The 24,861-nt window shown below is 40.6% G+C and overlaps 1 protein-coding gene across 7 annotated transcripts in view; it reads left to right on the top strand.

Annotated features, from left to right (window-relative positions):
* The window catches only part of utrn (utrophin), a 188,528-nt gene extending 163,942 nt beyond the window's left edge, over positions 1–24,586 (top strand). For 4 of the 7 annotated variants that reach the window (XM_039782730.1, XM_039782729.1, XM_039782735.1 and 1 more), the window contains 10 exons: positions 188–324; positions 5,493–5,531; positions 6,102–6,167; positions 8,115–8,180; positions 15,451–15,612; positions 17,398–17,635; positions 20,303–20,378; positions 20,704–20,787; positions 23,295–23,320; positions 24,533–24,586. In XM_039782730.1, coding sequence (XP_039638664.1) covers positions 188–324; positions 5,493–5,531; positions 6,102–6,167; positions 8,115–8,180; positions 15,451–15,612; positions 17,398–17,635; positions 20,303–20,378; positions 20,704–20,787; positions 23,295–23,320; positions 24,533–24,541 — 903 coding nt within the window. In that variant the 3' untranslated portion in view covers positions 24,542–24,586. The remainder of the gene's footprint in view (positions 1–187; positions 325–5,492; positions 5,532–6,101; positions 6,168–8,114; positions 8,181–15,450; positions 15,613–17,397; positions 17,636–20,302; positions 20,379–20,703; positions 20,788–23,294; positions 23,321–24,532) is intronic. The other 3 variants (XM_039782732.1, XM_039782733.1, XM_039782734.1) reach the window with 3 other exon arrangements.
* The last annotated feature ends 275 nt before the right edge of the window (positions 24,587–24,861 follow it).

Genomic DNA, 24,861 nt, shown 5'->3' with positions numbered 1-24,861 from the left:
TAAGTATCTAATTAACAAAACATTCTCTTCCACACAAATGCATATGCTGCTGGTGTGTGCTAAAGAGACCGTGGAAATACACACACACACACACCAAGAGACTGTGGAAACACACACACACACACACACGCACACACGCACTGCAATAAATAACACAAAAACTTTGTCTGTTTTTCTCGTACTGAAGACGACATCAGGCGAGGACATGCGTGATTTCACCAAAGTGCTGAAGAACAAATTCCGATCGAAGAAGTACTTTGCCAAACATCCTCGGCTGGGTTACCTACCAGTCCAGACAGTTCTCGAGGGCGACAACATGGAAACGTGAGTAACACTTGAGTGTCTTTATGAAACATAACATAGCTCAAATCCGATTTGTACATTCAAATTCTTCATTTACAGATTGACTGAAACCGAATCCACTTTGTTTATGTTCATGTCTATCATTCATCACAATGCCTTTCATCTGTATTAAAGTCACTTAATGTTACAGTAAAAAGGACAATGTCTTTAGCTTCAGTTATGTGACGTGTTTGTGAGTGAAAAGAAATATGTGGCGGTGTTTAGTTACATGAGTGATTAAAATCAAATCCTTAAAATGGGAAAACGATTGGTTCGATACGGAGCTCTACTGAGTTTTTGAGGACTGTTGGCCTCCACCCACACATCCCTGACTTGCCCCTGACATATTTTTGGATGCTGTAAAGGGTGAGATTTCCTGACTCAAGCTCCAAATACCTTGGATCCTACAACTTGATAGCATCTTTCGACAGAACCTCCCTGCTCGTTAAAGCTCTAAAGTCTCTAAAACGCCATGCTCCCAGTTTGTAACTCTGGCTTTCATTTACTACTGTCAAGTCTCCAGGCTAAGATTACTTGAGGGATAACACTTGAAATAGAAACTTTCTGAGACTTGACGAAGCTTCTCGAGCCACACAAATCAAAAATAGTTCCCCCCATGACCGACTTTGATGTGTAAAATAGGTGGACTTCCCCTTTACTCTTACTGTCAAGTCTCTGTCATAATTGTCCTCAGGTCACAAGTTATAAAAAAGTGTCATGCCTGACACGCGCACACACACACAGCTGTGCTACAGTATGTGGGGTGTTAATTTTCCACTCAGTTTATGTGTTTATTTACCTGTCGGACCAGTCATTACCAGGTGCCGTCGCTACACTGTAGATCTTCTGTCTGCAGCACCTGCCCGTCTGATTTATGTCGCTGCTCCTGCCAGCCGTAAATCCCCCCGGAGAGCCGCTTAACTTGGCCCACATTATGCAGACGCCCCAGGCGGGCTCCTCATCCTCTCCGTCGGATTGTGTGTCTGAGTCGTGGCCCTTTGCAATACCAGCCCCGCCTGCCCAGTGTGCTCCGTGACTGTCACTCTTTTCTTTTTTTACTGTTCTTTTTGTTATTTCCCCAATTAATCTATCCATAATCTCCTTTTCTCTGCCTGTCAGACATTTCCCACTCATGCTCTTACTTTTGAACAGTGTAGTTTTGCATTTCGTAAGCACCAAAAACAATGCCTCACCTGTTCATTTGCGATAGATTTTTCCCCGTCATCCAGTTGCACACAGTCACCTCTAAGATGGATTACAAGCCCCTCTTTCTTCCCTCCCATCCTTGCCCGTCCTCCCCTCACCTCACACCTCGCTCCACTCTCACTTCCCTTCCTCTCTGAAAAATGACTCCTGCTGAGATGCCTGCTTGATAAATGCCCCTAAAAGGATGAGGAATTGTGGCGAAACGCCGGAATCTTTTCAAAATATGCAGAAAGGAAATGGATACTTAAAGAAATTTAGGACCGTTTCATCATGCCATGGTCATCATTTCCCCGCCTCTCTCTTACTGCATTAGAACTCTCCTGTGAGCTCTGGACTATCCACATGTTGCCACAGGCTTGACTACTCTAAAAACAGCTTCATGTGCAGAAATAAGCCTGAATGTTTTTTTCGCTTTTGCAAGGTTTATAAGATGTGGCTCAAACATACAATCAGTGTTAAGACATGCTGGGCATGTCACATTCATTTTAAACCTATATTATCACACTTGCCATCTCCGTGTCACTAAAATGAATACCATGTCCTAAATTGAAATAGATTTTTCTGTAATTGGAACATGGTTCCTGCTAAAGAAGCAGAATTTTACTGATTAGGTAAACATTTACAACATTGGCTGCCATGTTTGCTGTAATAAAAATTAGATTTTCCCCAATTTCAACTTCAAAATGTTGCATATGTAACATGTTTTATTTGTGTTAAATACAAATCGACTAAGTCAGTAAATTGAAAAAAGACTACTAACATCATCCTGAATATTCATTTATTAAGTTGTTCTTGCTGTGTACAATTCTGAACAATATTATGGGATTAAAATTTTTTTTAAATATTCCCCCAAAACCTTATCAATGCGTTGTCAGGCTCCATTGGTCATCTTAAAAAAGTGAACGAAGAAGTTGTAATTTGTTAAGTACTGTAGCAACGGAAGAGAAAATTAGATAGTCTGCTGTATATTAGGCCTCACATGCTGTCTTTCTCTTTTCCCCTTTTGTATCACAATTTCTCTTTTTTAATTCAACACACTCTGTTTCTTTCCACCTTGAGAGAGCAACCCCACCTACTCTCTCACCTCCCACTTCGACGTATCTTTGATTTATTTTACAGCAGATAGGATTTCTATTCGTCACAGCTATATTTGTTAATGTGAAAGAATCATTCTATTGGTTTCCCCACCCAGTGCTGGTTTATGCTTTTTACCCTACATAAGCAGGTAGTTTACATTTTTTTCTGTTTACTATATGTAGCCCAAGTAAACATATACAGTACACACACACACACACACACACACACACACACACACACACACACACACACAGCCCGCAGCGCGCACACAGACAAACACGGTTTCTCTTTCCAGCTCTTTAGCTGTTTTCCTGACATACAGGTAGAGGTGTCAACATGCGCAGATGGTCTTTTGTCCCTGATAGAGAAAATGGAGGCGAGGGAGAGCAGAGGGAAGCAATGCTTACTGTGACAGAGTGACTATGACAGCATGATAGACTAAATAGATTTTTAGAAAGCTTTCAGGGCAAAAAACAACAACCAACAACTCTGAAAATAGACTGCACAATTTTGACAAATACATAAAGAAATGAGAAAAGACATCAGCTCTTTTTGCAGTTTTTTTCTTAGTCAGCGGTTTCAAGTTTTCTTAAATAGCCAAACGAGAACAGCAGCGCTCCAAGTAAGTTTGGTAGCTTCATGCCCTTCTACATGGCTTTTACAGCTTGTGGCTGGGTGTTTTTGCTTAACCATGGTCCATTTGTTTACCCCAGGCTCAACGTTCACCCTACTGGCAAGACATTGACTTTCATTTTTTAAAGACTTTGTTAAAATGTTAAAAAAATCTTTATTCTGTTTGTATATTTGGAATTTTCTGTGTAATTGAGTTTGACTCATTCAGGTCAGTGCCAAATCAAAAGGTGAAGATGCAAAATATAATACATATTTTTTTCATTTTGAACTAATCTCAGATTTAATAGAATAGGCCATATTTTTACTAAAAAGCAATTTGTTTTAGATTGAGTCATTAAAATTAAGATATTCATAATAAATTTGAATGGTGGTCATGCATTTTGACCGCGGTTTAGCCTGTTCAGACTTTTAGCACAATACCAGTGGAAGTGAAATTTGAACAGGGCTCTGCTCCCTGTTGTTGTACTTCAACAAGCACAACAAGCCTTTCATAAAAACACACCCTTTACAGCTGCCACATTTTTCAGGCCCAAAATACTCCCAAGGTCTCTGCTGTCGTGATTTCTCCCCTCCCTCTCTTTCCTTTAGTCACCTTTCCTTCACTAATTTTTTTCCTCATGCTTCATTTCCAATTTCCTCTCCCTCTCTCCCTCCCTCTCTGTTACAGTAACTTGTGTTTCTATCTTTGCTACAAACTACGTCTCCTCAAGTGTATCCAGGGTTAAAGGTTAAAGTCATTTTATGCGGGTCTGACAAATTTAGGTAAAAACAAAACCATCTTCACTCTACAAAGCTGTCAATTTTTTTTGGCAAAGATGAAAACTGACATCCCTCTCCTGAAAAACAAAATGAGCAGACTGACTGTTCCTTCAGGCAAAGATGTGGGCGGGGGCGCATAAAACTGCCGCACCACCGTCTCTGAATAGTTAGCTCAGTTTGCCCTGCCGACCCCGATCTCTTTTTCTCGTACGGTTTCACTCTTGATTTTCTCTTTTCCGTCTGAATCCCCGGCTGCATTTTCAATTCTCCTCGCAGCTACAGAAGTGTGACTACACTGGCTGCCCCGCTGGGAGGAACATAACCACCAAGCCGCACGTCTCCCTCTAAATTTCCCTGCTTTAATGTGGAAACACGAGGCGAAAAAAATGTCAACCTCAACTGTTATCGCACCAATTTTTAGCCAGCTTCCTCACTGAAAACAACACTCTGTAATACATCTTTGTATTTTTTGAGATAAGACTTAGAGGATGTCCCATTTGCTTACAAATAGCAATTTATGCTCTGCGTTACTAAGTATAGCTGCAATTATCACAGACTAGAAACTGGAAACTTCATTAGCTTGGTTCTTATGCACCAAACACATCTTTTCATAACATACAGCAATGTACTGTAGATTAACTAGAAAAGAGGTTCTATATATGTTTATGCTGGCATGCTATTTCAGTAAATCCTGATGGAAATAAATGAGAAAAAGGAATGAATTTGAGCCATATCATTCTGTATGCAGGAGGAGTGAAAAATAAAAACACAATTATTATAATTGTTTTTTATTTCACCTCATTTTTGCAGGCAAGTCATTAATAACAGGTTCTTATTTACAATGGTGGCCTGACAAGTGGCATAGCCACTTGGGGAAAGGGAAGGAGGGCTAGTAAATAAATACATTAGAAATGCATCCAGTTTAAAAATCACATAAAATACTATTTGAACAGACAACAGTAAACACTTATAACGAGATAAGTGCACAGGTACATGGGTGACAGCAACAGCAAGTCAACTGACATAATCAAATTGTTTCTGTGTGAGCTTTCATACACAACCTGCATATACTATTACAGTGTGTTGACAGATCCACTTGCTCATCTTGACCCTTTCAAAACTGACTGTCAAGCTACACACTTTCTAAGTCACAAATTTTGATGCAGGTATTGGAGAATGTCACAGGGGGATAATCATAACCACATGGTGTGTGTGTGTGTGTGTGTGTGTGTGTGTGTGTGTGTGTGTGTGTGTGTGTGTGTGTGTGTGTGTGTGTGTGTGTGTGTGTGTGTGTGTGTGTGTGTGTGTGTGTGTGTGTGTGTGTGTATATACTGATGACTGTATGCGAGTCCGGCCACTCAGCTGTTGGACAGACAATTCCTTCCATGTCTTCCTCCAACTGCTGTGTTTTTTATCCTGAAATGTTTTGTGGTACCTTACCTGCCCCTCCCTCCTTCCCTCCGATTCTCTTACAGTCCCGTCACCCTCATCAGCATGTGTCCGGAGCAGTATGAGTGAGTATCTACGGCACCAGCAACAACACATCGGCTGCAGACTGGAATGCCTTTTAACGACACCTCCTTTACTCCCTTCTTTCCTCACTCACCTCCCCCTAAGTCCTCACTTCAACTAAGCCATGACTGCACTGCATGTTGCCTTCCTGCCTGCCTGCCCGATCCACTGGCTGAACATGCAACTGAAAAAAACTCACCCACTGTCTCCTTACCGTCACCTTCTCCTCTTCTCTAAAGCATCCAACTTGCATTCAGTTGCTCATCCCAGCAGTGGCTGTCAAAAACCATCCACCTGCCCCGTAGATCATCCTGCTCCCCTATTTCTCTCTCTCTCTCTAGGATCATCAGATTTGTTTTCTAGGTGATGTTGTGAAGGGCCATTAGTGTGTGTGTGTGTGTGTGTGTGTGTGTGTGTGTGTGTGTGTGTGTGTGTGTGTGTGTGTGTGTGTGTGTGTGTGTGTGTGTGTGTGTGTGTGTGTGTGTGCATGTGCCTGTGATTCTCTTGTGTGTTAATGAGGTTGTGTGAGCATGCAGAATCTCATTCATCTCCATTACTCCATTCATTTCCAGGCTGCCCCAGTCACCTCAGCTCTCTCATGATGACACCCACTCCAGGATAGAGCAGTATGCCAGCAGGTACGCATCGCATTCCCCAATCATCATCATCTCATCATCTCAGATGCCACAACGCACACACATAAAGACTTGCTAACTGCATTTAAATGTTACACATTTAAATGTTACACATTTAAAAAGCTTCATTATAGAATGAAAACTCCACTTTTAAAGGACCTTACTAGTTTTAGCTTATTTACCAAAGATCACATACTTTTTCAAAATCAAATGAAAACCTCATAATATGCACATGTAGTGCAATGTTTTCAGGAAACATTTACAGAATTGTTGAACTGTTATACTTATACTGTAATACATGTTGACTGTACAGTAAAGCTTCCAGACAATCATACAAATCCAAATTATGTTGAATGTCTTTATTAGTTGCCCTTGTGCTTCTTGAAGAGGAGGTGTTTGCTATTTATTCTCATAACAGTATGAAACAAGTATTAAATTGACACTTTTAGGTCAGAATCACAAACGAAGCACATTCTGCCTGTATCTATCAAAGAACCCTGTTACTTATTTTGGGCTTGAGATTGCATGTTAAATGAGAGAAAAAAGAAGTCATTTTGAAATCCATTTCAACATGCAGTTCTATACAAATGAGAGAAGCAAAAATGTTATTCTCCAGTTTCCCATCAGAATAATCAGTAATATCTGAATTTCTCTCATGGCCAGGAATCTGTTCAATGCTCCACAAATGTTCAGTGTAACTTTAAATATGGGGTCATTACTATTACTCTGAACTATAAAAAATATTCATACTGGAAAACACTGTATCTCTAGATATTTTGTAAACCTCGAGTGCAGTGGAAAGAAGTTAGGTTTCAGCATTTGTTTAATTGTTAAGTGTCAGGTAAGTTACAATCAATCATGAAATACACTTTTGAACGTTGTGTATCTGCTTTTTATTTCGTGGTGATCACATACATTAAATGTCAGAGGACTGAGCCATGCAGCCACCCACGCCCGATAGCTGTTTTCAGCCGCCCACTTCAGATGATCCTGCTGCGTGCATCAACAGATCCATGTACACAGTGTGTGATCTGCAGTTAATCATCACCCACATCGCCAAACTAATGTTCTGCTGCAGTGAGATTGAAAACCTGTCGTGTTTGATTTTAAGACAAGTTTGACTATTAAGTCCCCAAAGTTTCACAAATCCCATCTTACCCCTTGAATGAATCTCTAATCAGTCCAAAGCTTATCTCCTCTAAAGCGGACAAGGGTTATTCGTGTCAAAACAGAATCCAGCGTCCTTCCACAGAAAGCTTTAATCATGAAGGCTCTTGTGACGCAGCGCTGCTCTGTCTGGCCTGTAACCTTTCATTGGTCACACACCATTAACCTTCGCTCAGCGTTTCTGCTTGCATTGTTTTATCAGCAATGACACAGACATGAGCCTTGCGAATTACAATTTTTACTGAAATATAGACGCTGACATAGTAGATTATAGCGTAACTTATAAATTTGCATGGAAAAATGCACACACTGATGAGGTTTCACCAGTGGAATAATAACTTTATATTTCTCCGTCCATGCATATTCTGTCATAGTCCAATTTCATCCTAAAGTTTAGGGTGTGGATTGTGTTCTTACTCTGCTGGACAACCCTGCTGCCACTTTCAGAGTTCAGTAAATACAGGCTTTGATCTGAGGAACCGGCCTCATTAGCATGGCTGCTTTGTCTGAATATATGACCAGAAAAATACACATGCGCATACTCGCACACTCACACATCTCTGCTGTACTAATTGTGCACACATATACTAGACCACAAAGTTGTCATTTACCTGCTTTGAGACTACTATCTTTGATTTTTTTATTGGTGTGCTACTGTGGCGTTGAGATCCGCATTTGTTGCCATCGCTGTTCTGCAATTTGATGAGATGATCACAAGGTTTATATGCTTCAGTTCTAATTGGTAATTAAAGTTGCAGCCACTGATGAGGGTTTCTTTCTCAGGTTGGCCCAGATGGAGCGCTCCAACGGCTCTCTGCCCACAGACAGTAGCTCAGCTACAGGAAGCATGTAAGTGTTTCACTGGTCTTTTCCAACATTTCTATACATACTGTAACATGATCACACATTTCCAACCAACTTTTTTCTCACAGATCTTGGTAAAATTTTTTATTTCGTTATAACTCTGAGACATCTCTCTGTGCACTGTTTAGCTGTCAAGGTAGCCCCCAAAAGCTTGCCTTTCCTGCTTTCAGTGTATCAAAACCAGCTAAGGAAATAACAAGGTGGCTTCCCACATTGCTGAAAAGAGATGAAGAAAGAGTGTGTGAGAATTTCTAATGGTTTTGAGAGAGTGTGGAGTGAGGGGGAAAAAGACAATGGGATGTAGTTGAATTCAGCAGGAAGGACAGGACTTTAGTAGAAATGAAATGGATTTGAGTGCCAACAATGAGAAGTGAGTGTGATTGGTTTCAGCATCTCTGATAACGACCAGTTATCTTTGATCAGAGGAGATGAGGACATGGCAAACTTGAAAAAGAAGAAATTTCAAAAAAAAGGGGAAAAGCTGATGAGCACGAGCTCTAAAGTCTTCTGCAGGCTATTTGAGTTGAAGGGCGTATTTGTCCCTTTTCCAACTGAGATCCTAATCGGGGGAATGAGCGCTTGAGGTTCAAACGCCCTCTGCGCTCATGGACACACTAATTTGTGTGTTCAAACAGAAACACACACAGGCACACACTTTTCACTGTGTTCCTGTCTTTGGAGGGAATAACTTTCCGTTCGATAGCCTGTTTTGATAAGACCGTTGTAGATCACAAGAATTCCCAGATCCTAGATCATCATCACAGATTTTGAAATTAACCATGTGTGAAATGAATTTGTGCTTGAGAATGTAACCGATAAAGAGAGGGTGCAGTATTTGTTTTGTTTTTTCCCATCTCAACAACAACTTCAAGTAGCACAAAGCCAAAAACTGTTTTTTTACACAAATGTGTTTTCAGAAGTGTTAAAAAGTGTGCACCTGGAGCAAAGAAATTCCCTGTATGGCACATAAAGGAAAACAAGTTTTGAGATTTTTAAAAAGAAAATTCTTAAAAAATAAGTATTACAGCACAACAGTGAAATGGCACATGGGAGGATGGTGAAAACCTTTGAGAATCTTGAGTGAAGATGAAGTGAAGCATCAAGCTTCATTCTGTAGGAGGTTGCATCCCCTGCTGATGTGCCTGCATCATGTGGACCACTGCTCCCACACTTCACCTACATCCAACCTTGCCGTGTACAATAGCGGTTTTAGAAACAGGACGTGCTCGAATGAAGACTCCCAAAAGCTCTCTCTGCTTTTCTGCTGATCAATAGAAGGACAGAAGAATAGAAAGACAAAATGTGTTGGTGAGCAGGAGAAGGTGGATTTATTTTCCTCTCCGAGCTTTCATAATGCGAGACAAACACATTATTCCCACTCCTCCTTGCTCTTTTGTGCTTTGTACTCGGGCTTATTTAAGAGAAGAAGCCATTATCTTAGCCAGCTCTGAAACAACACTGACGCACATACACCAAAGTGGATAGAGCGCTAATGAGGTGAGGGAGATGATGGATTGATGAAGGCTAATGGGTTTAACAGCAGAGGGAAAAACACCCACCAGGGCACATTTAGAACATAATCATAGTTCTTGTGCTTTCACTCACTTTCACACCCGTGTCATTTCTGCAAGATTTCCATTCGGTTTTGCTGCAAAACAACAGCCACAATGTAGCTGCGAAGATAAAAAGTGCACAATCCTCCAAGAAAAAGAAAGAATGAAATGCCAATCGCAAACGAAACCACAACTAGTGTGTTTTTTCAGCACACATTTTTGACAAGAATGGCTTCATGCTTATCAGCACGGAGCACACCATAGTGCCTGTGTGTAACTTCATACTTCACATTTCAAGTAAAAAAAATCATCCTTTTTTTATCTAATGTGCATTTTTTGTAATGCAAAGCCAAATTACGTTATTTGTATATAAAAGGAATAACCAAGCTGTAAATAAGGAACATTTAATCTTGAGACATGATATATATACACTTTCATTTGTTGCAACATATTGGCCAGTGCCGCTAATTAGGAAGAGCAATGAACTACATCCAATTTGTCTGCTGTTGTAGGCTATTTTTGGTGATTGTGTGCACAATAATTAACTTATTTGAAAGGATTTCCAACATATCTGCTCTTAATTTCGAGTTAGTTTATTATTTATTTAGTTTATTAGTTGTGAATTAAGTATGGGCTGTTTTTAAAAGGCCAGAATCATCCTGTAGTTTATTTTGTATACACCAATGTGTCCATCAAGTCCTACTTTTAAGGAAAAAAGTAACTTTAAAAATAAAGCAGTATTTTGCATTAGTAGATACCACTAAAGTAAAACAGTCCACTCAGCCATATCTCTTCACAAAAGAGGAGGCTGTGCATTGTGTTGTCAGGCTCCTCAGCTATGAGTCCTTCTTCTTCCTTTTTAATGCCTTTGGTTTGCAGTGGTTGAATGTCTTTCCTCTCTTTTTATAAGATTTATTCTTTTCCGCCTACAGCTGATTTCACCCAAGCCTCTTGTCTATCACACCACTCCATCTGGTCGTCTGTGTGGAGGACACACACACACACACACACACACACACACACATACACAATCCCCATGCTTGATACGGTAGGAGCCTTCTTGGCAGTGTTTGTGCTTATGAAAACACGCATAGTGTAACATGGATGACTGTGTTTGCCAATTACATGCATGTTTGGCTTTTGGCTGGTATTTTCTGATCGCTCAAAGCCTGCAAACACTGATTTGGTCTCACTGCCAGCTGTGCAGTGATATCAATAATTAGTAAACATATAGTACATTAATTTATTCCTGCTGCACTTTTTTTAGCTCAGCTTTTTTGTTTGGTTATCTCTCGCTTGCCAGTCTTTCCCCCAGTGCTGTCCCTTTTTCATGTCTTTTGATATTTTGCCCTTTATTCCTGTCCCTCTCCCTTTCTCCATCCCTTTTCTTTTTAAACTTCCTTTCATCTTTTTTAGTTGTAGTCTAATCGTGTTTTACCTTTGGGCCCAGGCAACCTTCAGATTGAACACTAAGCACAGAGGTAAACATTGAAAGATTTTTTTAAGCCCTTCATCATAAACAATACACCCAGACTTTACTGGTCCTACAGAAAGCAAGGTTTTGCCATCCCACCAGAGGGGAGAATGAAAGACTTGTAGACCTGTTACCAGCTGTCTTTATCTCTCTCCTTTTCTCTCTGAGCTCAGTCTAGGCAGCTGCAATTCAGCTTGAGTGGAGCTGCCTGCTTTGTGATATGTTGGCTAGGCATCAGGCCCAGAGACTATTGTTGTTGAGTAAAGACTGTAAAAGGCCCCTCAGCCACATCCCTGCTCACCCTCACCAAGCACCACAAGCATAGTCACCATGCATAGCAGCAATTTAGCCTTGGCATTCATCACATTTAATTCTTCTCCCACACTGATGCTCTCTTCCTCTACTGTCTCTTTCTTCTCTGTGTTCCGTCCTCTTCAACCAGCACCACACTGCCCGAGCCTCCAGTCCTTTCACTGCACTTCCTCTTTCTCCCAATATTTCTAAGCATGTGGTTTGTGAGCCAGCTCTGCCTCCTGTAGTGCCCATTTCCACACGTAATGAACCCCTTTCTGCTCTCCTCTGGGCTCCCCCTGCCAGCCATAATGTCCTGCTGCAGCTTCCTTTTGCCAGGGACCTGACTAATTGGTCACTCAGTTTGTGCCGGACCCTATCCCCTAACCCCAGCAGACAACAATGCCACCAATTTTCAAGTTTCTCTACAGGAACTAAGCTTTTTTTCCATCGTCCCTTTCTCCCTTGTTACAGCAGACCCATATTTCAAATAGAAACCTGTGTGTGTGTGTGTGTGTGTGTGTGTGTGTGTGTGTGTGTGTGTGTGTGTGTGTGTGTGTGTGTGTGTGTGTGTGTGTGTGTGTGTGTGTGTGTGTGTGTGTGTGTGTGTGTGTGTGTGTGCGTGTGCGTGCGTGCGTGTGTTTATTGCTGCATGTTGCAGTAGCAGTGTGGAATTTGACATCCTTCTCTGCCAGCTTTCTCTGTGTCATTTATCAGTAACTCAGCAGTTTCACCAAGTCACCATGTTAGAGTGAAATTGATGAATAACTATGTATATGTGTGTATGCATATGTAGAAAGCTCTATAAGAGTTTTCGGAAAGACTAAAAGTTAATTTGTGGAAAAAAATATTCAAGACTGCATAAAGAACTTTACGAAAGAACTGCATGAAAGAAAAAGGCAAGGAAGAGCTACTGGTTACATGAGATTTAAAAAAAAACAGTGGAATAAACATTTCCTTAATTCAGAGTGGTTGAGTTCCTTGATTAGAAAGTTTAAAAGGTCTCTTTTATCATTTGTGTCTTTCATTTTTAACAAAATATATGAAAAGGTTGAACTTGATACAAATCTTGTTCTTTAAGAAAATAACTCTCTAAACTTGTCCTTTAAATCACACAAGGAGCTTGGGCTGGTTAATGATAAAACGCCTTTTTTTCTCCTCAGCACACACGGAAGGCGACTGGCTTGGCATATTGTTCCTTTTATGTGAAAAGAGGTGAAAGCCTCATTCTGTGTACCTTTCATTAGCTTTCCGCTCGCCCCAGTCCTTGGTCATGAAACGGCATACTTATTTCATCTCTGAGAAGGAAAAAGCGTCCTATTCGTAGCCTCTGGTATTATACACGTGGTGATAATGGTATTCTGAACCATTTCTGAATACTCATTGATTGTCTCCTCTGGTGAAATTCAAGGGTGTCTTATGTAAAAACCTGAGACGTTTCAGTGTGCCAGTTAGCTCTCCAGAGCGTATTTGATTAACTTACTCATTATAGCCAGGGATTGTGGACTCCGTTATGGTCTGGCCCTGATAAGAGTGTGTGAACCAAGTTTATAGCAAGTCACCACTTATTTGAAAAGGTGCCAAGAGTTCCTGCCTGGATGTCACTGATTTGAGGTGTGGCTTAAAGTACATCACAGTTTTCAGCTGATGGAGGTCAATGCAGTGTTCTGTCCCTTGAAGCTCATTGATCATTGCTATTAGGGATGTAAAGGAAGTTACCTACTTAAACTAAATTACCTACCTTGTCTTATTGTGTTACAATCTGGATCTTATTTCTGTAGTTTAGGCCAGTAGTACTGTAATAGTACTGTTGTGCTCCAAGTTAATTACTATGATCTGGGAATGCAGCGACATTGCTAAAAAGAAGTCCACCAGTGGGCAAGAAACAAGCAGTCAGAGGATCAGACTCCATGTTAGGCCAACAGTAAATATATTACCCAAACAGTCTGCTGTAAATGTCCTCCACACTTTACGACATTGCAGTTCAATCCCACCAGCCCACTGTAGTTAACAAAGGTGTGCATGCACACAGTTTTCTTAGGACAATTAGGACAAACATTTCTGTAAATGCGCCAGTGTTAGCCAGTCGGCTAATTTTCAACTGTAGTCCTAGTTGCATGCATGTCTTTATGGTGCGAAGAAACCGGAGCACTCGGAGGAAACCCACACAAGCACAGGGAGAACATGCAAACTCCACACAGAAAGGGCTGGGACGACTAACCACTAACCACTGAGCCACCGTGCTGCCTTGCATTAGTAATGACATTTCCGGTTTGGTCACTTTCGCTTATAACTCTCACATTAACTCGTTTTGATAATCTGGCCAAATTGTTAGTTTGTTTATTGTCTGCACGCCTGTGTTTGTTTCACTGTTGGATTCTGTTGTAGTCATGTCCCCAAATCTCAATGATTACTGTAGTAAGTAACATGTTGTCATAACTGATAGAAACAATGGCCAAAGCTGCAGAAATAAGACCCACGTTGTAATAAAACGACAATGTATTTTAAATCTATTGTATATATTGTTATAATTGTTGTATGTATATATTGTGCTCTTATAGTCCAGATATATTCTTTTTAATGTTACATAACCACAGGATGTTAACGTCACAGAATGACACCTTCAGCACTGCTGGATATTTGGACATGCTGAATCTATGAATAAAAATGGCAAAATAGAGTCAGCAGTGGAAACTGTAGAAAGCCACACGTGGCGTCAACACGCCACTAAACTTTCTCAGCCCAACTTTAGTTCGAGCTGTCAAACTGGCTCTGGAAATGACTCTACCAGTGGAAAGGATTTTTAAACCGTTTGTCATCTTTTTTTTGCTTGTGTGGTTGTCAGGTGTTTAGTCCTTAAGGCTCAGGTTGTGTTTCAGAATGAAGGTGACAGCTGGGCTTTGGCAAGACCTGCCACCCTCTTTCAGATCACTGAGATAGCACACAAAGCGACTGACACATACACACACATACAGATACACAACAGCAGACCCCAGCAGCCATTTCTCCTTCTTTCCTCCCTCTTTCCATCTGTCTGCCAGGCTCCTTCTCTACTCTGCTCCCTCCATCTCCTCCCAGCCCTCCTTTATTCCAGTTATCAGATAGTAGAGATTGACACGTCTGTTTTCCACCAGGGATGGTGGAACTAACAGCGTAGCAGACCTACAATAGCTGAAGATCTTATATATCATGGCAGCTACTGCAATGTAGCTTTGTTTAGATGAGGATTCTTTGGAAGCTGTTGTTTCTATTTGTGCAGTAAAATGTGTTTTTTCTTAGTAGTGCATTTGTTATCACCTGATGTCCTCTGACCTTTATTCTTGAAAGAAGACGATTAAACGGTGATGGGTTCAGTAACTTTACAGCCATATGTTTATTCAAAATAGACCTAAGACAGGAATCTGAATTTTTGGAATTTATTTTACCATAATAAATATTATTATGCCACAGAAATGTATAATTTCCCTGAAAACAGCATATAAAATTGTCGCAGACAACTAGACAGGTAATGCTAAAGCAGGAGAGATATGTCAAGTGAAAGCTAGCCGGGACATATGCATGGCTAAAACTAAACTAAAAGTTAATTTACTCACAGATTTTTTTTTTTCCCAGCTGTAACCTGCATTTGAACAATAGTAATTCATTTTTTTCAAGTTCACTGCTTCTATAGTTCCTGCGCTCTGCTTTTGTAGAGCAATATTATGCTATATGGTAATTTCTAAGCATCCATTCCAAGTTATTTCCAAACATAATGATTTGCTATAAGCCATTTACCATACTTTTTTTAAACTGCAAAACAGTTTTTCAGTTGTACATCGTTCATGTGCTGAAAAAAGTCCTCCCTCCCCAACTGAACAGAAGGCGAATTGAGCTGACTAACGGGGACAAGATGTCTGGGCTCCTCACTCATCACATAACTCTGCACTCACTTCCACAGGGACGACGAGCATGCCCTGATCTTGCAGTACTGTCAGACGCTGGGAGGGGAGGGCTCCCCCTTCAGTCAGCCACAGAGTCCGGCCCAGATCCTACAGGCCGTGGAGAGGGAGGAACGGGGCGAGCTGGAGCGGATCATAGCTCGCCTGGAGGAAGAGCAGAGGTGAGGCAATACAACTACCCATTAATGAAACTTCAGAGAATTCAGTGTGGAAAGAGGTTGAGCAAATATAGGAAAATATCATTTATGTTTGGACAATCTCCTTAAACTGGATAATCATGCCTCAGTTGAGATTTCCACAGGATCAATAAGAAGTCATTATTAAAAGTATTGAAATGTCTGTTTTATGGAAACTGAAATGTTCAAAATATTTGACAATCAATGATTATCTTTTTCTTTTCTTTTGTCGTTTATGTACTCACAGCTTCTGGGTGTCATTTGAGTCCATGGGCTCATTGTCACACTCCAGTGCACAATATATAAACATCCACACACTTCCCGTACACCCAGTGTGTCTCACACGCCAAGTCCTTCTCTGGTTTGATTAGTAAATGGAGATGGCTTAGAGACAGAGTCACTCAACGATCTATTGTTGTAGTGGTGCATTTCTGTAGCCAGTGGCCTCGACTGGACGGATTTAAGACTGACTACACACATACAGTACACAGGCACTCCGGGAGAGAGAGAAGAGAGAGAGAGCTTTACTGCCAGGCTCATAAATGCCAGCTAAGTAAAGCGTGGTAGCTTATGGGTCTGCACTGAGAGAGAGAGAGAGGGCGGGAGTGAAGCGAGAGATATGGTGGGGGGTCCTTTATGTCTGTCTATCCACTTCAAATAGGATTTCACTGAGAGAGCAGAGGTAAACATGACTGTGATATTTTAATGTGGCACCCCACTGTGGGGGTTCAGGAAGGAGCTTTTGAATTCTCAGTATGAGATTCTTTCAGTGATAATAATAATAATAGTTAACCATATTTGTTAGTTTGTAATAATTATTTAATCAGAGGAAGTATCCCAGGGGAGAGAAGCCTTCCAAGACTAGCAGTTGCAGCATGACAAAAAGGCACAGCATTGAGATGGATATATATATATATATATATATATATATATATATATATATATATATATATATATATATATATATATATAATAAATAATAATATAATAAATCATGGAAAAGATATGTAATAATACCATTAAAGCCCAGCTCTCAGCAACACTGGCTCCCAGGAATACAACACTGTCAAGTTAATGGTTACACATGGCTATAAGTCTTCTAAACAAGTAACAGACCAGTAAAAAAAGAAAATAATATAAGATACATGTTCATGCATACACACACACACACACACACACACACACACACACACACACACACACACACACACATACAGGCATACTGTGCACGCTCAAATACATAAGCCTATTTATCTATTCATAGATTATATACTACATAAATACAAATATATGCACTTATGTTGTACATACAGTTCAGTTACAAAAGCATATGCATGCTGTACAGTAGACACATATGTGCATAGTGCATAATGACACCTGTGTTCATGTTCACAAGTAAACATGTACTAAAACATGTATACATATACCGATATAATGTTGCATTTAAGGCGAGTCAGAGTACTGTATACGGGGAGAATGACGATAACCCTACCTTGATCTCCATGGATAATTACTTAAAGGAAGAACCAAACATTTGTTTTAAGTTTTTCCTTCCATTTGTCAGCTGTTTGAACATACATACACAGGAATGTACTTATGTACATACGTTACATTAATACATACATCATTTTAAGTAACATTTGAAATACAGGACTTTTACTTGTAACGGAATATTTTTACATTACTTCTACTTGCAGTAAATGATCAGAATACTTCTTCCAGCTTTGGGTGTGACAGATGTGTATTGTGTTTCTAACCCTTGTTTCCCAGGAGCCTGCAGAGGGAGTATGAGCAGCTAAAGGAGCAGCATGGCCAGCGAGGAGCCCCTGCTGGAAGCCCCTGGGATTCTGAGGGTTCTTTTGCCCATCCTGATGAGGCCGATCTTCTAGCTGAGGCCAAGCTCCTACGACAACACAAGGGCCGGCTGGAGGCCCGCATGCACATCCTGGAGGAACACAACAAACAGCTGGAGTCTCAGCTCCACCGTCTCCGGCAGCTACTGCACCAGGTGACAGAACACAATTGTTGGGCAGTTTTATCCCAAGAAGCCACAGGTTATGGCTAAGAGGCGACAGAGATAGATATTCATAGACTCATACATTACAAAGACAATCGGTCCTCAGGATTGGGGTTTCTTGTTGTTGTGGACTTTTTGTGATGACTGCAAAGTGGGCTTGTTTGAAATGGATTCAAACTGCAGCTGGGAAGAGGCCATTTCCAGAAAGAATGGCTGTAGTTTTGGTGCTTAGCAGAGAGAAAACAACATAGATGTTGGAAAAGGACTTGAAGTAGCTAAATCACAATGCCGTGATATAAAAGCAAGTTAGAAGCATTTGCCAGCTTTAAAAAGCTTGATATGTAAGCTTTGGAAGTAAAATGAGACAACTGACATTTTCCCCCCCAAGACACAGTAATACAGATTACGAATCTTTTGTAGCAGAGTTTGCACTGGTGATTTAGTCGTTATTTTGGTGATGTTCTTCAAAAAGTAAATGAAATCAATAAATTTCTTTCAGAGGAATTAGGAGTTTTACAGCCATGAAGTCTCAGGACGTTGTCTTTTCTTTGAGTTCATTAGGCTTGTTGTTGGGGAGCAGCAGGGCAGTAAACACAGTTCACAGACTCACTCCCTCACAGTGAAACTCATAAAATACAAACATTAATTTAAAAATGCAAAGCTGATGATACAAAATGCCTCCAATAAATTAAAGGATTGTTTAAAGGTCCTTCAAGCCTACTTTTTCACCTATGAACCTCCACATAAACATCCACATGTTTGTATGTAAACGTGCTAACCCATTCAGTTTTTAGTTTTAGTTTGTTGTGCCTTTGAATAACCAAATCTGTTCATCAACCGCTAAGATAAGATCCTAATCACATCATTACCATTCGATCCAGGAGTCTAGCATTCGCTTCCCGTCCCTCTATCAATAACCTCCAGATTTGTTTATGCCCAGCCTAATTGCTCACGGAGGTCGGATTGTTTGTGCCAAGTGAAAAAAGCCCAACCCTCAAGCCAAACAAACAGCAATCCCAACAAATCAGACTGAGCAAACACAGGAGCAGGTATTGGCTCTCTGGTATCAGTAATAACTCACAACAAATATGGCCTGAGGAAGGCAGCTGACATGACTCGGCACATTTTTAATGGATGAAGATTAACATTTTGACAGAAAAACAGGTTTTGTGCACCCATCCTTCACCATATTGGAGATTTGCCTCCATTTTAAACAGTAGATCGATATGTCATAAATTTGATTTTTTATTTTTTTTCTCAGCTGGTCAATGTTAAACTACTTTAACTACTTCATATACTGTTACATACAATTCTTAATTACTCTAAAAGACCAAAAATGCAAACATGGCACGCACATCATACACAAAAAAATGGCCACGCTAAATAAGAACTTCTGTTTTCTGACATTTACGTCCCCAGAGTCCTGATCATATGTCAACATGTCTTTCCATCAACTGCAGCATTACTGCCAAGCTGCAGAATAATAAACCCAGCCAGCTTGAAGGCACGCACTAAATTCATACTCCTGAAGGCTGACCAAATCCCTGACCTTAGCTATTCACAGACGGGCCTCAAGATAGTGGCTGTGCTCTAGAGATGTTTCCAACATGTTAGCCTTTACTGGCGCCAGGGGCACCAGGAGATGAAGGAGAAGAAGAAGGGGTGACAAGGGAGGGAGGGAAGGGAGGCTACATTGATTTTGTTTCTTGCAGTTGAAAAGCTGAAGGGAATGTGGGAGTCTGCCGTAAATGTCACCAGGCATCAAGTGTTCCCTTCTGTGCATCAGTGCATCGGAGCGTGCTTTCACCAAATTATCAACTGTACACAGTACACACTTCATTTACATAATCTTAATCTCTAATTGATGGATTGAGATACTGTTTGTTATGTTTTTAGGAGTAACTGGGTTTGTAACTGTCATTGTGTTCTCTTTTTGTTGGTTTGACAAATTGCTTTCATCAGACTCTTTGTATCAGCCATGACTTGAATCTTTATTGTAATCATGAAGAATGAGAAAAGAAATGGGATTGCACATTATCACTTGAGCTTTGAATCTCTGTGTACATGGCTAAATTCTGCCCTCTGTCTGTTGTGGTCTTCTCATTGATACTCAAGACATCTTGGGACACAACAGGTTTTCTCTAGTCATAGTGCAGACAACAGTGGATAGCAGTATGAACCAAAAGAACAGTGTGCGGATATAAAGGCAAGACACAAAATAACTCTGTACATGCCAATTAGCTAGAACACTAAAAATCAAACTATTGAAATTAATTAAAATATAATTGATACTGTAGCATGTTAAACTGAAGTCGGGACATTGGTAGAGACATGTTTATGAGAAATGTTTTTGTACACACAACAAAAGGCTCATTGCGCAGCCCTCTGGTAATCCCTTGTCTCTGCCTGGGGCCGTGAAGCACGGCTAATTTTGAAGTTGTCAAGTGGATGCCAAGTGGAATAATTATGTTTATAATAATGGAGTTTTCTTTTTTGCCTTCTTTCCTCTGTGTGTGTGTGTGTGTGTGTGTGTGTGTGTGTGTGTGTGTGTGTGTGTGTGTGTGTGTGTGTGTGTGTGTGTGTGTGTGTGTGTGTGTGTGTGTGTGTGTGTGTGTGTGTGTGTGTGTGTGTGTGTGTGTCTCTTTCTCTCTCTTTCAGCCGGAGATCGACTCAAGGGTAAATGGAGTGTCCTCTCCAACTGTGCAAGGTCCAGGTCCACTTACTGAAAACTCAGGTGAGACACTTAAGCTCAAAAAGACTTCATACACAAACACTCACACTACATCTTTCATTCATTCACTATGGCAGGACCTACATTTGGCAGTGTTCAGCAGGTACACTGAACATTGGAACTTTGCTCTCACGCTTTTTATCTGCAAATGGGAACTTGTTGCTCACTGTGGTATGGCACCATATTAACGTGCCTGTGGTAACTGAAATTGTGTGTGTGTGTGTGTGTGTGTGTGTGTGTGTGTGTGTGTGTGTGTGTGTGTGTGTGTGTGTGTGTGTGTGTGTGTGTGCGTGTGTGTGTGCGCGTGTGTGTGTGCGTGTGTGTGCAGATGAGCTGCTGGACTCCCACCACAGCAGCTCTGACCTGGCAGATGTAATGGAGCAGATTAACAACTCCTTCCCTGCATGCAGTCGTAAGTTTCCCACTCCTCCTCCTCTCTCCCACCATGTCTTCCCAGCTTCTGAAGGCAGATTTGTGTTTCGCCACAAGCACGCTGGTCAGCAGAAAAGTAGTGCATGTCACAAAGTTTAACTGTTCATACTTCATCCCTCACACATGAGTTAGCCAAGTTTGTACCCTCCTTGTAAATGGTAAATGGACTGCATTTATATAGCGCCTTTCTACCTTGCCTCTCATTCACACATACATTCATACACCGATAGTGGCGAAGCTGCCATGCTAGGCGCTGGCCTGCCCATCGGGAGTAACTTGGGGTTCAGTGTCTTGCTCAAGGACACTTCGACATACGGATTGGACCGTCAACCTTGTGATTAAAGGACGACTTGCTCTACCTTCTGAACTTAAGCTGCCTCTTGTACAGCAATGACATTCTCTCTAAATTTGTCTATAAGTTCATAACTTTCCCCAACACAATTTCCTAAAAATTCAACATGAACCCTTGAAATTTGCATAGGTGTCAAAAGTATTCACATTCATTACTCAAGTAGAAGTATAGATACTAGGGTTTAAAAAGTTGAAGTATCAACTCAAGCTTGTTACTCAAGTAAAAGTGTAAAAGTACTGGTTTCAAAACTACTTAAAGTATAAAAGTAAAAGTAATGTAAGGGGAAAAAAATGCCATTAAGGACAAAAGCTTAGCCCGCCCCACAGGGGCCTATAGTGCACTACCCCACCTCCACAAAAATTTTTTTTCTAAAGGCCGTAATGACTATAATAATGTTATATCAAAATCATAACTGCAAACTCAGAAGGGCTGAAAAAGGTGACGCATCTCTTCTGTGTTTTTCAGACAACGGCAGATACAGTCTGGTGTTAGAATCCTCTCCAGTGAAATACAGACCCACTTTTACACCGTTTAGCTGTCAGCATTTTATCCGTGTTTACTCCAGCTGCTAGCTAACGGTAGGCTAACGTTACCTGCTGTCGAGTCTAGTGTTAACTAGCGTCCCGTGCGGAAGTGTTTCAGTTCCCTCAAATGTCCGTTTTCGGAGCATCAGAGAGAAGCGCAGGCATTTAAATAAGGCACCGAAATCCGCGTTGCTATTCGGTCCGGTAGATAACGGTCGTCTGTGCAGGTGCAATGGATCTCGTACAAACCAATCGGGTGTCGGAATGGTATATGTTTATACTTCTCATCCAACCACAATCAAATTCACTCTATCCAGATGGCGCTATTTATCTGGATACGTTTTTTTAACAATGACGAGCCGGAATGAAAACAAGCCAAACTGAAATAGGAGTAACGAGGCTATTTTTAAAATGTAAGTAGTAGAAAGTAGAGATAATTGCGTGAAAATGTAAGGAGTAGAAGTAAAAAGTCTGCTGTAAAATAATTACTCCAGTAAAGTATAGATACCCAAAATTTCTACTTAAGTAAGGTAACGAAGTATTTGTACTTCGTTACTTGACACCTCTGGAAATTTGTCATGTTGTCACTTTGTTTATCTCTACCAACAGTCCAAAACCCCAAATGTGCGGTATGGCAAAGAAAAGCAACAAATCCTCACAATTGAAAAGCTAGAAGTAGAGAATGTTTGGCATTTTTTCTTAAAACGTGACTAAGGCGATTAATCAATTGTCAAAATAGTTGCCAATTTATTTCCTGTCAATTAATTAATTAATGGACTAAATTTTTCAACTGGGAAAAAAATGTGCTGTTTCAAGCTTAAATCTTCACCGCAATTAGAAAAACGCTGGTACTTTCCTGATGAAGTCAACATAATCTACAATTTCATTCTAGACTCATCATCCACCTTCTAAATGTCTCCTTTACTTCCTCTCACTGCTTTTGTGGATCCTTCTGTCTGCTCCGTCCTCTTTGACCACCTCACACACTGCTGCTCCACATCTGTCTTCATGACCTCTTACTCTCATTTGACTTTGTGGGTGGTGTATGTAAGTATGTATGTATGTATGTATGAATTTGTGTGAGTGTGTGCGTTGTGGATTGTCATGTATAAAAAAAAAAAAAAAAAAATAATAAAAAAAATTTTTTATTTTTTTTTTTTTTTTATTTTTTAAAAAATTAAATAAGTTTTTTTTATTATCATTTAAATTTGATATTTGATATGATATGATCAGGAAAAACCTTCAACAATCATTGCTTTTTATAGCAGAATTTGAAAGAGTATCCACCTCTGGGAATGTTAATCAAATAGAAAAGTAAATAAAAATGTTTCAAATAGTGAGTTAGAGCTTACTGACTTTAGATTGCATTCGAATATTTAGAGTCAAAACTCCTAGGAGGGCTTTAGTTAAAAATCCATTCTAATCTGACAGACGCTCCGGCGTTATTAGCATTTGGTTACTGCGCAGCTCTGAGGCACCGGGACTGAACAGCACGGAGCTGAGTGTGTACACGGATATGTGGGAGGCTGATAATTTAGTGTAGACTTATAAAAACGGAGATAAACTGGGGGAGTTCAATTCTGAAACTACTCTTTGCTTTGTCTTCCACAGCCTCGAGCCTCTCCTCAAGACCACAGGTAAGCTGAGGTTCTTCCACTTTTTTAGATACACAATAGTTCTATAAATCAGTCTGTGTATTTGCAGCTTGTATGAAAGCTACTTTCTGCTTTGTTGTCTGTGTTTTCACGGGTTTTTAGTAATGGCAAAGGTGAGAGAACTTTGAGCAGAGCTACTTTTTAGAGGTAATTACAGCTGCTGCCACAAAAGTAGTCCCCTCCATGTAGCCTTCACCTGCCTCAGCCCTGCACATTTGGTTGCTTGTGAGAAAGAGACGGCTAATGGATCTCTCCAGAGTCCCATTACAGCTCCTCTCATTCCCCCAGTCTGAGGCCAAGGTGCATTTTGGGACAGAGGTGTTGTGAAAGCCATTGCCACTGACCTCTTCCTGCTGTAATTTTTTACTCCGCTCACACCATTCTTTCTTTTCTCTCACTGTATTTTAAAACTGCTTAGCTTGTCTCTTCACACACAGCTAATACCTTTACGCGCCAGTTAAAGTGCTTATCTGCTACATATCTATTTATGGTGGCTGTTGCAAAAGAGACACATACTTTTCCTTTCATTTCTACTTCCCTCTTCGATGACCATTACACTTCAACTAATGGCTTTCAACATTTTACACCTCGAAATTTAATTTAAGTCAAGTTCATTATGATTTTCTATTATGCCTGTAATACATACTTTGTATTTAGTACACTCATGAAATGAAGTGAACTAAAGTTCCTACATCTTCTCAGTCTCATTTTACTTGTATTTAGTAGAGTCATCCTTTCACTTTTATCCTTTTTTTTTCTCTTCTCATTGTCCTTGGCAAACACTGTGCCATACACTTTCTGTTGGTTTTCACACAGAGGCATGGGTGAATAGGTTTGAGTGCCTAAGTCCATTTCTGAGAAGACAGCTTTGTTTTGTAAAATCTCCCCTGCATCATCCACGCCCACCTCCTTCTTTCCTTCACACTGAGCTCCTAATGGACTGTAACTGGCTTGAGGGACTGCAGTCCATTTACTAGCTTTCAAACCCGATTACTTGGTTCCAACATTTTTCATATTTCCACACAGTCATGCCTTGATGAAGAGAAATGAGGCGGGTTTACCTGCTGCACTTCAAAGACAAGAGTACTAACTTTCAGTGGGTCTACTTGAACCCAGGCGCACACCAATTGTTTTAAAAGGTGTCATTTTTGTTGTCGACATGATAATTTCATGTCTGTGTTCTCTGTTTTGCAGGTGATGTGAGGACAGTCCCAACAGAGGATGGTGTGTGTGTGTGTGTGTGTGTGTGTGTGTGTGTGTGTGTGTGTGTGTGTGTGTGTGTGTGTGTGTGTGTGTGTGTGTGTGTGTGTGTGTGTGTGTGTGTGTGTGTGTGTGTGTGTGTGTGTGTGTGTGTGTGTGTGTGCACATATGGGAGTGTGTGTGCACAGCAGGACCATTCCCAAACAAACAATCCCCCCGACCCTAAAATCCCAAAGACGCAAAGGACCAGACAACTTAACTACTTTTACCACCTTGTCTTGTACTATGCAAACTGTACATTTTATGAACTGTAGATTGTACCT

This window comes from Perca fluviatilis, chromosome 18 (genome assembly GCF_010015445.1).
Source record: "Perca fluviatilis chromosome 18, GENO_Pfluv_1.0, whole genome shotgun sequence".
In the NCBI taxonomy this organism is placed as follows: domain Eukaryota; kingdom Metazoa; phylum Chordata; class Actinopteri; order Perciformes; family Percidae; genus Perca; species Perca fluviatilis.
The sequence above is the reverse complement of the archived record's forward strand: the minus strand, read 5'-3'. Positions and strand labels throughout refer to the sequence as shown.